Raw genomic sequence first — 15,104 nt, forward strand, 5'->3', positions numbered from 1 at the left:
TTGGAAGCAGGTTCCCCCTTTCAAGGAGTTGCACATTGGGGGTTGTTGAAAACTAGGAAAAAAATGAATGATCTTTCCATTTTCCCCTGAAATGAACGACCAACGGATGGGGTGAAAGGGAGGAGTCGTGCCTTTTAAAAATAACCAGAGCGGTCCAGCTTAATAACCTTAGCAGGGGATCAATCAATCAATCATATGTATTGAGCGCTTACTGTGTGCAGAGCACTTTACTAAGCGCTTGGGAAGTCCAAGTTGGCAACATATAGAGACAGTCCCTACCCAACAGCGGGCTCACAGTCTAAAATGGCGAGAATCACTAAAATACTATTGGACCCATTCTTCTTTCCTTTTGTGGAAACACAGCAGTAAAGTTGGATAGATCAGCGTGGCCTAGTGGATAGAGCACGGATCTGGGAAGGCAGAAGGGTCTGGGTTCTAATCCCAACGCTGCCACTTGTCTGCTGTGTGACTTTGGGACTTCACTTCTCTGTGCCTCAGTTAACTCATCTGCAAAATGGGTATTAGTCAGGCAGTCAGTCGTATTCATTGAACACTTACTGTGCACAAAGAACTGTACTAAGCACTTAGGAGAGTACACTATAACAATATAACGGACACAGTCCTTGCCCACAATGAGCTTACAGTCTAGAGGGGGAGACAGACATTATTACAAGTAAAAAAAAAATTACAGATATGTACATAAGTGTTATGGGGCTGGGAGGGGGGATGAATAAAGGGAGAAAGTTAGGGTGATGCAGAAAGGATTGGGAGAAGTATTAAGACTGTGTGGGACATTGACTGGGTCCAACCTGATCAATTTATATCTCCTCCAGTGCTCAGTACAGTGTCTTGGCACAAAGTAAGCACTTGACAAATACCAAAAAAAAAAAGGTCAGTTAACAGATACTCTGGCCATATTTCAGATTATTAATTCCTCAGGGACAGGAACTATGTTTGTTTCATTCCTTGGAGTAGAACTAGCTTGGTACCCATTCATGTGAAAGCCAAAGGGTTGGGGGCGGGGGGGGGGGGGGGGGGGGGGGGGGGGGGCGGTGATGATGATGATGACAATATAAATTTTCTTTCTACCCCAACATCTGATGCCAAAATTCAAAATCAATTAATTACACTCCCAAAATAAGTGCAGATCTTTAAATCAAAAAACACCCAATCTTTCAGATTATTTTCATTAAAAGACTGTTTCTGCTTTACTTGGATTTTTGTAACAAAAACAGAAGTGGGGCTGTTGACTGAATTTTTAATTAAAGAGTTTAAAATTGAGTCCCTATGCATATTTCATAGCTTCAGTTATTATTTGATCTTATTTGAACGTTTAGATGAAGTGGGAGTGATTAGAAGGATTATGTAATAAGAAAAACTGCAGTTGGAATTACAGAGTTTGTCCCTAATTCAAAATTACTTTCTACAAGGCTGAAAGAGTATTTTGTGCCGTTGCTGAGAATCCCTTTCCCCAGAAATAATTCCAGGACCAACAGCGTTAACAGAATCAGGCAGAACAAGCCATCAGCCAAAGACGTAAAGAGCTGTATTCCATTATTAATAATAATAATAATGTGTGGTATTTGTTAAGTGTTTACTCTGTGCCAGGCACTGTACTAAGCACTGGGGTGGATACAAGCAAATCATGCTGGACACAGAGTCTGTCCCATGTGGGGCTCACAGTCCCAATTCCCATTTTACAGATGAGGCAACTGAGGCAATGGGAAGTGAAGTGACTTCCCCAAGGCCACAGAGCAGACAAGAGGCAGAGTCGGGATTAGAATTCATGACCATCCGTCAGATAGCCATCCATCCACCACTTGTCAGCTGTGAGACTTTGGGCAGGTCACTTAACTTCTCTGTGCCTCAGTTACTTCATCTGGAAAATGGGGATTAAGACTGTGAGCCCCACGTGGGACAACCTGATCACCTTGTATCTCCCCCAGTGCTTAGAACAGTGCTTGGCACATAGTAAGCGCTTAACAAATACCATCATCATTATTATTATTATTAATGAAGCATTTCAGGCAAAGGATAGGCCCAGGGGCTAATCAGAATATAAAGCAGAGAAGTAGCATGGCCTAGTGGATAGAACACAGGCCTGAGAGTCAAAAGGAGCTGGGGCTTTTTTATGGTATTTGTTAAGCGATTACTATGTGCCAAGCACTGTTCTAAACTGGGGTTCTAATCTCAGCTCTGCCACTTGTCTGCTGGGTGACCTTGGGCAAGTCACTTCACTTCTCTGTGCCTCAGTTACCTCATCTGGTAACTGGGGATTGAGACTGTGAGCCCCATGAGGGATGCAGACTATCATCTCCAACCCGATTAGCTTGTAACTACCCCAGTCCTTAGTACGGTGCCTGGCACAGAGTAAGCACTTATGAAATATCCCCCACAAAAAATAAAAAAAAATCACCTGACAGTATTCGGGTAATTAGTTTATCCTGTCACCAGATTTCAGGCTGTGAGGAAGTTTGAAGCAATCGTTGGGTTTCCAAGGAGGGAGGGATTTCTTGCACCAGGATCTTGCGGCTCAGGTTGGTGGGGAAGAAGCGAAGAGCGTCCTCTATGCTCCTGGGTTGAGATGAAGATGGAGACCTTCGGTGGCCATTAAAACGAAGCAGCCACTAAAGGAAGCCGAAGCCCACGATTTCCTGGAAGTGTCTTCGCTCATCAAGTCAGCATGGACAACATTGAGGCCGTGTGCTGCCCGCCTCCTGGCATCTGGAGGGAGGAAGGGAGGAACATTTTAGTCATTCTGGGCTAGTGCAGACACAGGCCAATGAGGCCCTCTGGATTCTATGGGCATAAAAGGTCCGGGCAAATGGAAGGATTGAAAAAGTTTATTTTTAAATGAGATAAGGTAGAGCCAAACCACATTCAAAATACATCAATTATCCCATGGTCCCAGTAAATAATGCAGGCAACTAATGATCTTCTCCTCTGAAAGGGCATTCAGCTAATGTTTTACTAGCTTTCCTGAAAAGGAAGGCCAACTTAATTCCAGGACGGCTTTGTTATTTCTTTTTTATACCTAAATAGCTCCGAAAAGCAGAAAAGGGAAAGAGTGAATGTTTGGGGGCTGCCTATAAATATTCAATCCTAGGAAAGAGGAGTGGGTGTTTGTGTGCATGTGCGCGCCGGTGGAGAGGGTGAGCTAAGAATCAGAGAGAGGGAGCAAAAGAAGCCATGTGTGAGAAGCTGTTGATTGTTTTCTGGTTGAGAGAAGAAGTGATGATAAGGTTTGGAGAAAGTGTACATTGCTTGTGGGGGAGGAGTAACCTGCAGCTGTATGCTAATGCTAATAGAAACAAATCCACCGCCGCCCCCATTAAACAGGGAGGCAGGGAAACACACATCACTGAACAAACACACTCGCACTGGACAAATAAAATCACACATACACACACGCCAAAACCACAAGAAAAAAAAGGAGGGGTGGGTGGGAGGGGGATCAGAGCACCAGGAGAAAGCGTGTTTGCATCTGGCCGGGAAACTCTTCCCATCTGGAAGGGGAAGGAGAAGCGGGGGGAGAAGCGACCCTCTCCATTCCCATCCTTTACCCTCTGAGCTGGAGGTACAACGGCACGAATCGCAGAAAACCACCCCCCACAACGCACCGTTGGTGCCAGCTCGGACTGGCACACCTGTCTGTGCCCCCTTTGTCGTTGGCACGCTCTGATTCGTTCATTCATTCAATCGCATTTATTGAGTGCTTACTGTGTGCTGGGCACTGGACTGAGCGCTTGGGAAGTACAAGTCGCCAATAGATAGAGACGGTCCCTACCCAACAAGGGGCTCACATCAAGAAGGGGGAGACAGGCAACAAAACAAAACACGTAGGCGGGTGTCAGAATCGTCAGAACAAATAGAATTAAAGCTAAATGCACATCATTAACAAAATAAATAGAATAGTAAAGATGTACAAGTACAAAATAGAATAGCAAATATGTACAAGTAAAATAATTAGAGTGATAAATCTGATCCGCGGCCTTCAACAGGCAGAGGCCTTTTCCCACCCCGACGCCAAAACTTTCTGCTCTCTCTCTGCTTTTCATTCATTCATTCAATCGTATTTATTGAGCGCTTACCTTGTGCAGAGCACTGTACTAAGCGCTTGGGAAGTACAAGTCGGCAACATCTAGAGACGGTCCCTCCCCAACAACGGGCTCACAGTCTAGAAGGGGGAGACAGACAACAAAACAAAGCACGTAGACAGGTGTCAAGTCGTCAAAACAAATAGAATTAAAGCAAAATGCACATCATTAACAAAATAAATAGAATAGTAAGTATGTACAAGTAAAATAATTAGAGTGATAAATCTGATCCGCGGCCTTCGACAGGCAGAGGTCTTTTCCCACCCCGATGCCGGGACAGCGAAAACTTTCTGCTCTCTCCCTGCTTTTCATTCATTCATTCAATCGTACTTATTGAGCGTTTACTGTGTGCAGAGCACTGTACTAAGCGCTTGGGAAGTACAAGTTGGCAACGTATAGAGACGGTCCCTAACCAACAACGGGCTCACCGTCTAGAAGGGGGAGACAGACAACAAAACAAAACATGTAGACGGGTGTCAAGTCATCGGGACAAATAGAATTAAAGCAAAATCAATCAATCAATCAATCAATCATATTTATTGAGCGCTTACTATGTGCAGAGCACTGTATTAAGCGCTTGGGAAGTACAAATTGGCAACATATAGAGACAGTCCCCACCCAACATTGGGCTCACAGTCTAAAAGGGGGAGACAGAGAACAAAACCAAACATACTAACAAAATAAAATAAATAGAATAGATATGTACAAGTAAAATAAATAAATAGAGTAATAAAAATGCACATCATTAACAAAATAGAATAGTAACTATGTACAAGTAAAATAAATAGAGTGATAAATCTGATCCGCGGCCTTCAACAGGCAGAGGCCTTTTCCCACCCCATGCCCCTTCTAGATTGTGAGCCCACCGTTGGGTAGGGACCGTCTCTGTATGTTGCCAACTTGTACTTCCCAAGCGCTTAGTCCAGTGCTCTGCACACGGCAAGCGCTCAATAAATACGACTGAATGGATGAATGACCACCCAAACCATCCCCCCATCTTACCTCCTTCCCTTCCCCACAGCACCTGTATATATGTATATATGTTTGTACATATTTATTACTCTATTTATTTATTTATTTATTTTATTTGTACATATCTATTTATTTTATTTTGTTAGTATGTTCGGTTTTGTTCTCTGTCTCCCCCTTTTAGACTGTGAGCCCACTGTTGGGTGGGGACTGTCTCTATATGTTGCCAATTTGTACTTCCCAAGCGCTTAGTACAGTGCTCTGCACATAGTAAGCGCTCAATAAATAAGATTGATGATGATGATGATGATGATGCTTTTTCTCTGCTTTTCATTCATTCATTCAATCATATTTATTGAGCGCTTCCTGCGCGCAGAGCACTGGACTAAGCGCTTGGGAAGTACAAGTTGGCAACATATAGAGACGGATTGGTCCCGGTGGGAAAGGCCTTGCGTTGGGGGGGAAAGGGAGTCCGACTACCATCCCTTTTCTTTGCCCACCCCCCCAATCCCAGCCCCCTTGGGGGAATAATAGGGAGCGGAGCAGATTGCCCGGGGGCTGGAAAATACTTGAGCTCTTTCTCCAGCAAGGGCTGGGGAACGGAGCAGCTCGCGGATTCTTTCTTGTTGTCTCTCTTTCATGTTCCATTCTTTTGTGTGTAATTATTTAAACGGGAGATCCATAGCAGCTTTATGCTAATGCACCGAACAAAGGGGAGGGGGAGGTGAATAGGCCCGGGGGGCGAGGGCCGGGGGAGGGAGGGGGCTCGCGTGTCTCTCGCGTGCCCCTCGGCCAGACACAACAATCCCTCATTCCTGCGAACACAATGCTCTCCCTTCCCGCATCAGACCCCAACTCCTTGGGACTGCCATTCCCGGGGCCTGGCATCTGGGTTTGGGTCTGGGGGATTCATCCATTCCTTCAATCGACTGGATTTAGCGCTTGGGAAGCACTCATTCATTCAATCGCATTTATTGAGCGCTTACTGTGTGCTGAGCGCCTTTTTTCTTTTTGAGACTGTGAGCCCCACTTGGGGCAGGGACTGTGTCCAACCCGATTGGCTGGTATCCACCCCAGAGCTTAGTACAATGCCTGGCACATAGTGCTTAACAAATAATAATAATAGCATTTATTAAGCGCTTACTCTGTGCAAAGCACTGTTCTAAGCGCTGGGGGGGGGATTAGGTTGTCCCACGTGGGGCTCACGCTCTTAATCCCCATTTTACAGATGAGGGAACTGAGGCCCGCGGCAGTGACTTGCCCAAAATCACACAGCTGATGAGTGGTGGAGTCCGGATTTGAACCCACGACCTCTGACTCCAAAGCCCGGGCTCTTTTCCACTGAGCCACGCTGTCGGCAACAGATAGAGACGGTCCCTACCCAACAACGGGCTCACAGCCTAGAAGGGGGAGACAGGCAACAAAACAAGTAGACAGGCATAGAGGGGTGCCCCTGCTCACACACACACACAAACACACACACAAACACACACACCCCACCCCACCCCTCCTCCGAACCTGGTCTATCTCCCCTCCGACCCATCTGGACATTCCTCCTCCTTCTCCTTCGACCCTAATAATCATAATGATTATGTTTGAAGCAGCGTGGCTCAGTGGAAACAGCCCGGGCTTTGGAGTCAGAGGTCATGGGTTCAAATCCCGGCTCCGGCACTTGTCAGCTGTGTGACTTTGGGCAAGTCATTTAACTTCTCTGGGCCTTAGTTACCTCATCTGCAAAATGGGGGTGAAGACTATGAGCCCCCCGTGGGACAACCTGATCATCTTGTAACCTCCCCAGCACTTAGAACAGTGCTTTGCACATAGTAAGCGCTTAATAAATGCCATTATTATTATTATTATTTGTTAAGCACTGGGGTGGATACAAGCCAATCAGGTTGGACACAGTCCCTGTCCCAAGTGGGGCTCACAGTCTCAACCTCCACTTTCTAGATAAGGGAACTGAGGCTCAGAGAAGTGAAGTGACTGGCCCAAGGTGACACAGCAGGCAAGTGGCAGAGCCAGGATTAGAACCCATGACCTGACTCCCGGGCCCATTCTCTAGCCACTAGGTCAGGCTGCTTCCGACTGGGGAAAGAAGGTCTTTCCGCACGTCAATTCTTACCCCCAACCCCTTGCCCAGGAAAATTCTACTTAATTATATTGATCCCTGTTTACTTATTTTGATATCTGTCTCCCCTGCTTCAGACTGTAAGCCCGTTGTGGGCAGGGATTGTCTCTGCTGCTGTATTGTACTTTCCAAACGCTTAGCACACAGTAAGCATGCAATAAATACGATTGAATGAATAAATGAATGAAAACTAGGCCGAGAAGCCCAAGTGCGCAGCTCTCGGATGGCAGGAGTCCCGAGAGGGAGGGGTGAAGAGTTGTTCGTCTGATTTTTCCTTTTTTTCTTGCAGAACACTGTACTAAGCGCTGGGGAGAGCACAATACAACACGGCAGGGCCGCAGAGACCCACCAGGTTAATGTGGGCGATGGTCTTCATGGCGCCTGGGAAGGGACTGGAGAAACTGAGGCTGCACCTTCCGCACCACCCCAATCTTCCTGGTTTAGCTTTTCCTAGTGGAGGGATAGGGCTGCTCACAAAGGCGACCCAAAGGCCGCTGGTTGTCCGGGCTTTTTAATAATAATAATAATAATAATAATAATAATAATAATAATAATAATAATAATAATAATAATAATAATGGTATGTGTTAAGTGCTTACTATGTGCCAAGCACTGTTCTAAGCGCTGGGGTAGATACAAGATTATCAGGTTGTCCCACATGGGCTCACAGTCTTAATCCCCATTTTACAGATGAGGTAACTGAGGCACAGACAAGTTAAGTGACTTGCCCAAAGTCACACAGCTGACAAGTGGCAGAATAAATGAATGAATGGACCTCTTTGGGGAGGTCCAGGGGGTCCACCACCCCCCACACCCTCCAGTCCACCCCTTGGTTCCTGCATGTCCTGTTAACATTTATTAATAATAATAATAGTAGTAGTAGTAGTAGTAGTAATAATGACATTTTGTTAAGTGCTTATTATGTTCCAAGGCACTATACTGAGCACTGGGGTGGGTACAGGTCAATCGGGTTGGACACAGTCCCTGTCCCACATGGGGCTCATAGTCTTCATCCCCACTTCGCAGATGAAGTAACTGAGGCCCAGCGAATTAAAGTGACTTGCCCACGGTCACACAGCAGACAGTGGGTTCTAATCCCTATTCCACTTGCTTGCTGTGTGACCCTGGCAAGTCACTTAACTTCTCTGTGCCTCAGTTACCTCATCTGTAAAATGGGGATTGACTGTGGGCCCCACGTGGGACACCCTGATAATCTCGCGTCTACCCCAGCGCTTAGAAGAGTGCTTGGCACATAGTAAGCACTTAACAAATACCACTATTATTAAGTGGTGGAGTTGGAATTTGAACCCATGACCGTCTGACTCCCAGCACGCTGCTTCCCATTTGAATCGATCCGAGGGAAAGCTGGAGCATCTTCACTTGAAAAGGACCACCGCGCACCTCTAAAGGGGCAACCCTGTGGGCAGCGTTTACTGCCCGTGGAAGGTGAGCCCGTTGTTGGGTAGGGATTGTCTCGATCTGTTGCCGAATTGTACTTTCCAAGCGCTTAGTACAGTGCTCTGCACACAGTAAGCGCTCAGTAAATACGATTGAATGAATGAGGCCTTCTTCCAGGACGGATACCCTACCTGGGGGTCGCTCGTGGAAAACGCATTAGAGAGGCAGCGTGGCTTACTGGAAAGAGACCGGGCTTGGGAATCATAAATTGTGGGTTCTAATCAATCAATCAATCAATCAATCAATCGTATTTATTGAGCGCTTACTAATCCCGGCTCCGCCACTTGTCAGCTGTGTGACTTTGGGCAAGTCACTTCACTAAGTGCTTAACAAATACCATTAATATGATTATTCTTTTAGACTGTGAGCCCACTGCTGGGTAGGGACTGTCTCTATATGTTACCAACTTGTACTTCCCAAGCGCTTAGTACAGTGCTCTGCACACAGTAAGTGCTCAATAAATACGATTGATGATGATGATTATTCTCTGTGTTTCAGTTCCCTCGTCTGTAAAATGGGGATTAAGACTGTGCGCCCCACGGGGGACAACCTGATCACCTTGTGTCTCCCCCAGCACTTAGAACAGTGCTTGGCACATAGGAAGCGCTTAACAAATACCAACATTATTATTATCTGCCTCCCCTCTACAGCGTGAGCTCGTGGTGGGCAGGGGCTGTCTCTCTTCATTGCTGGACTGCACTTTCCCCAGCGCCTAGTCCAGTGCTCTGCACCCAGTAAGCGCTCCGTAAACACGATTTGAAGGCATGGATGCATCCGCAGGGCAGATGCAACAGGTTCCGTGGCGGACAGTGTCCTGCTTGGCCCTGCTTCCCAGGACCGGGAAGTTGGGGTTCAAACCAGGAAGGGGGGGGGGGGAGGAATCTGGATGTTTGGATGCCCCCTCCTTCCCCTCTCCACCCCCCCGCCTTACCTCCTTCTCTTCCCCACAGCACCTGTATATATGTATATCTGTTTGTACGTATTTATTACTCTATTTATTTCACTTGTACATATCTATCCTATTTATTTTATTTTGTTAATATGTTTTGTTTTTCTCTCTGTCTCCCCCTTATAGACTGTGAACCCACCGTTGGGTAGGGACCGTCTCTATATGTTGCCAACTTGGACTTCCCAAGGGCTTAGTACAGTGCTCTGCACACAGTAAGCGTTCAATACATACGATTGATTGATTGATGCCGGGTTTGCTTTTTTGCTTTCCTCCGCCGTTATGACTTTTGCTAGAAGAAGGGAGACAGCCAGCTTGTCCTCTGGTCCTGGTGGCAGATTTCCCTGTCCCTCCTCCAGCCCGCAGCACGCGTCTCTTTCTCGTCCAGATTGGCCGCGGTTCGCGCTCAATAGAAGGAGGTTAATTTCCTTCACAAAGGTGAAAGGGGCAAAGGCTCTGGGAGGCCACAGCGCGGAGACCGACAGGCCCTTTATTTATTTTTTTTTTTTTTGAGCTCCTCGATTAGACCCTTTGATTTAGCATCTGATGTCAAACAGCAGACAAAACGCACGAATGGGAGTGAAAAGGCCGGAGACAGCGCAGGATGATCGGAACGAAGTTTCTCGGGAAAGGATTTGGGCTAGGACCGGAGAATTTTACAAATGTTTGGCAAAGGTCCTCAGCCACCCATGACTTCTAGGGATTTACGCGACTTCACACACATCCATTCATTCATTCGATCGTATTTCTTGGGCGCTTACGGTGTGCAGAGCGCTGTACTGAGCGCTTGGGAAGTACAAGTCGGCAACACATGGAGACGGACCCAGTCACACACACAGACACAGGGACACAAATCAGGACAAACTCGCTTAAAAAAAATCCAAGTTGTTCTCTAAAGTAGCGGAAGAGGGGGAAGCCATCCATCCGTTTCTGCTCCCAGAAATGCTGAGTGATTAATTATAATAATGATGGCATTTATTAAGCGCTTACTATGTGCAAAGCACTGTTCTAATTAAGAACTTGCTGTCCTGGAGGAAAGAGTTGGGCGCGGGTGGTGCTGAAATACCACCTGCCTTCTTCCAAACCTCCAAGTGGGATCCGGGGAGGGGCTGGTCTGGGGCGCGCAGAAACGGCCCCGATGGGGCCCTTTTTACGGCCCTTTTAGGGGATGGGTTGTGGGGGTCGTCTTGGACGCCTCCTCCCTTCCTCCGAGACTCTCACTGCTCTGGCTCGGCATCATCATCATCATCAGTCGTATTTATTGAGCGCTTACTGTGTGCAGAGCACTGTACTAAGCGCTTGGGAAGTCCAAGTTGGCAACATATAGAGACAGTCCCTACCCAACAGTGGGCTCACAGTCTAAAAGACTCGGCAGGGTGGCCGGCTTCCCAAGCATCCCTAACCATCTTTCAGACGGTTTGGATTTTCACGTCTAACGCAGAGCAAACCCGCAATCTTTTCCCTAAGCCCCTTCCCCCGTAGCCCCCTTCCCCAATCCCCCCCGCCCTTCCTCCGCGCTCCAGTTTGCAGATTGAAGCCCTCCTGACATATTTTGGGCCATTCTTCTTCTTTGTTGCTATTTTGCTCCAGAACTATGGGTCACCCCCTCCCCGTCCCCCCCCCGCTCCGCCCCCCATCCACACAACCACCTCGATTTTCGACGCCGTTCATTGTGATGCTGATGGACATTTCCATTTGGCAGATCCGTGCCCCCCGGAGAAGAGACACAAAGCCCAGGCACGTGTGCCTTCCTATAGAAAGCCAGCAGACCGTAAAAAGAGGAGGGGTCGGGCGTGTGGCTCCATCCAGGAGGGGCCAGAAGGAAACGGGAGGAAGGGGGGGGGGGGGAAGAGGGAGAGGGCGGGAGGGGAGAAAAGAAAGGGAGAAAACACACTCACACACTCTCCTCTCTCTCAGGTACATCTGCTCTACCTAGAGAGAGACCCTGGAGTCCCTGCCCCCCCTTTTTTTTTCCTCCATCCCTCCGGCCCCCCTTCCCCTCCCCAATTTCCCTCCTCCCATCCTGGGAGCAGCGGGAAGCGCTGATTGGCTCGGGATGGAGCCGGAGGCGAGAACAATGGCCCCCTCCCCCCTTAAAGCTTGGCCGCGGCCGGGCCGGGGGAGACAGAGCCACGGCTCCGCGCCCCCAGCCCAGCCGGACCGGGCAGCGGGAAGGGACAGGGGGCAGGGCCGGAGGGGATGCCCCTCCAGGGCGAGGGCCGCTGACCAAGCCCCCACTCCCCCTGCCCCCCGGCCGGGCAACCGGGAGAGGAGGAGGCCGTCGCCCCCCAGACGCGGGCCCCGGCGACCGGGCCTGCCCGGAGACCTGTCCTGGCCGGTGACCGGTCCTGCCCAGAGAGTGGTCCTGCCCGGAGGCCTGTCCTTGCCGGTGGCAGGTCCTGCTGGGTGACCGGTCCTGCCCAGAGACTGGTCCTGCCCGGAGACCTGTCCTTGCCGGTGACAGGTCCAGCTCGGTGACCGGTCCTGCCCAGAGACTGGTCCTGCCCGGAGACCTGTCCTTGCCGGTGACAGGTCCTGCTCGGTGACCGGTCCTGCCCAGAGACTGGTCCTGCCCGGAGACCTGTCCTTGCCGGTGACCGGTCCTGCTCGGTGACCGGTCCTGCCCAGAGACTGGTCCTGCCCGGAGACCTGTCCTTGCTGGTGACAGGTCCTGCTGGGTGACCGGTCCTGCCCAGAGACTGGTCCTGCCTGGAGACCTGTCCTTGCCGGTGACCGGTCCTGCTCGGTGACCGGTCCTGCTCGGTGACCGGTCCTGCCCAGAGACTGGTCCTGCCCGGAGACCTGTCCTTGCCGGTGACCGGTCCTGCCCAGAGACTGGTCCTGCCCGGAGACCTGTCCTGCTCGGTGACCGGTCCTGCCCGGTGACCGGTCCTGCCCAGAGAGTGGTCCTGCCCTGAGACTTGTCCTTGCCGGTGACCGGTCCTGCCCGGCGACAGGTCCTGCCCAGAGAGTGGTCCTGCCCTGAGACCTGTCCTTGCCGGTGACCGGTCCTGCCCGGCGACAGGTCCTGCCCAGAGAGTGGTCCTGCCCGGAGACCTGTCCTTACCGGTGACCGGTCCTGCCCAGAGACTGGTCCTGCCCGGAGACCTGTCCTTGCCGGTGACAGGTCCTGCTGGGTGACCGGTCCTGCCCAGAGACTGGTCCTGCCCGGAGACCTGTCCTTGCCGGTGACCGGTCCTGCTCGGTGACCGGTCCTGCCCAGAGACTGGTCCTGCCCGGAGACCTGTCCTTGCCAGTGACCGGTCCTGCTCGGTGACCAGTCCTGCTCGGTGACCGGTCCTGCCCAGAGAGTGGTCCTGCCAGGAGACCTGTCCTTGCCGGTGACCGGTCCTGTTCGGTGACCGGTCCTGCTCGGTGACCAGTCCTGCTCGGTGACCGGTCCTGCCCAGAGACTGGTCCTGTCCGGAGACCTGTCCTTGCCGGTGACAGGTCCTGCTCGGTGACCGGTCCTGCCCGGAGACCTGTCCTTGCCGGTGACTGGTCCTGCTCGGTGACCGGTCCTGCCCAGAGACTGGTCCTGCCAGGAGACCTGTCCTTGCCGGTGACCGGTCCTGCCCGGTGACCGGTCCTGCCCAGAGAGTGGTCCTGCCCGGAGACCTGTCCTTGCCGGTGACCGGTCCTGCCCAGAGACTGGTCCTGCCCGGAGACCTGTCCTTGCCGGTGACCGGTCCTGCCCAGAGAGTGGTCCTGCCCGGAGACCTGTCCTTACCGGTGACCGGTCCTGCCCAGAGACTGGTCCTGCCCGGAGACCTGTCCTTGCCGGTGACCGGTCCTGCCAGAGAGTGGTCCTGCCCGGAGAGTGGTCCTGCCCGGTGACCGGTCCTGCCCGGAGAGCGGTCCCGCCCGGTGACGGTTCCCGCCGTGCTCCGAGGATGCCTCGCGGCTTCCTGGTGAAGCGGCACAAGCGGCCCACGCCGGCCTCCTACCGCATCCGCTGCTGCCAACTGGGGGAGCGGGCCCCGCCGCCCCCGGCCAGCGGGTCCTCGCCTCCGCCGTCGCCCCCGGCCCCGGCCCACGCGGCCCCGCCGAGGCCCGTGCAGTTCGGGAACCCCGAGGCCCTGGCCCCGGGGCCGCTGGCCAGCCCCACGCGGCCCGTCAGCCGGGACCACGACAGGAAGAAGTGCCTGGAGCGGGGCTTGGAGCTGGGCTCCCCCGTGTCGGCCGAGTCCTTCCCCGGCCCGGGGCCCGGGGCCCCGGGCAGCGGCGACCCCAAGATGGGCACCTCGGCCCCGTTCGCCCCGTCGGGGCCCGCCCCCAGGCCCCCGGGCAAGAGGCCCCCGGCGGGCGAGGGGCCCAGGCCCGGCAAGGCCCCGGCCGCCAAGAAGCCCAAGGCCATCCGCCGGCTGCACTTCGAGGACGAGGTGACCACCTCGCCCGTGCTGGGCCTGCGGATCAAGGAGGGCCCCCCGGGGGAGACGGCCAGGGCGCGGGCCGGCGGGCAGGCCCCGGCCCCGGCCGGGGCGGCCGTCGGAGGGGCCGGACGGCCGCTGGGCGAGTTCATCTGCCAGCTGTGCAAGGAGGAGTACGCCGACCCCTTCGCCCTGGCCCAGCACAAGTGCTCCCGCATCGTGCGGGTGGAGTACCGCTGCCCCGAGTGCGACAAGGTCTTCAGCTGCCCGGCCAACCTGGCGTCGCACCGCCGCTGGCACAAGCCGCGCCCGCCCGGCGGGGCCGGGGGGCAACCCGGGCAACCCGGGCCCCCCGAGCCCGGGAGGGACCGGGACACCCCCAGCCCCGGGGTGTCCGAGTCGGGCTCCGAGGACGGCCTCTACGACTGCCACCACTGCGGCAAGAAGTTCCGCCGCCAGGCCTACCTGAGGAAGCACCTGTTGGCCCACCACCAAGCCCTGCAGGGCAAGGCCCGGCCTCCGCAGCCCGGGCCCGAGGCCCCTGCGGCCGACGAGGCCGACGGGGAGGGCCCCCCCGACGAGTGCCACCCGTGCCCGGTGTGCGGGGAGGCCTTCCCCACCGGGGCCGGCCAGGAACGCCACCTGCGCCTGCTGCACGCCGCCCAGGTCTTCCCCTGCAAGTACTGCCCTGCCACCTTCTACAGCTCCCCGGGCCTCACCCGCCACATCAACAAATGCCACCCGTCCGAGAACCGCCAGGTCGTTCTGCTCCAGGTGCCCGTCCGCCCCGCCTGCTAGGGCCCGTCGGGGCCCGTCGGAAGAAAAAAGTAGGGGAAAAACCGGCCCATCCGTCCGGCTCCTACTATGTTCCCAGCACTGGTGGTGGTGGTGAGGGCCTCCTCCCCGATGACGCTTCAAGTGACTCGCCCAGGGTCACCCCGCCGACGCGGGGCCGGGATTAGAACCCGTGACCTCTGACCCGGGCTCTCCACTAAGCCACACCGCTTCGACGCTCCTTCCCCTGTGACCCGTCCCCGCGAGAGACCCTCCCCCTGCCCCGGACCGTGCCTTCGCTTGTAGAACCCCCCCAAAAAGGGGAAACTGAGCCCTCCCCCCCCCAACTTTGGCTTCTCCCC

General features: G+C 53.2%; 1 protein-coding gene across 1 annotated transcript; it reads left to right on the forward strand.

Moving 5' to 3' along the window:
• The first annotated feature begins 13,175 nt into the window (after nucleotides 1–13,175).
• Nucleotides 13,176–14,807, forward strand: INSM1 (INSM transcriptional repressor 1). The gene has a single exon (XM_038750857.1). The coding sequence runs from the start codon at nucleotides 13,492–13,494 to the stop codon at nucleotides 14,764–14,766; it is 1,275 nt and encodes a 424-aa protein (XP_038606785.1). The 5' UTR covers nucleotides 13,176–13,491; the 3' UTR covers nucleotides 14,767–14,807.
• The last annotated feature ends 297 nt before the right edge of the window (nucleotides 14,808–15,104 follow it).

Source organism: Tachyglossus aculeatus, chromosome 1 (assembly GCF_015852505.1).
Source record: "Tachyglossus aculeatus isolate mTacAcu1 chromosome 1, mTacAcu1.pri, whole genome shotgun sequence".
Lineage (NCBI taxonomy): Eukaryota > Metazoa > Chordata > Mammalia > Monotremata > Tachyglossidae > Tachyglossus > Tachyglossus aculeatus.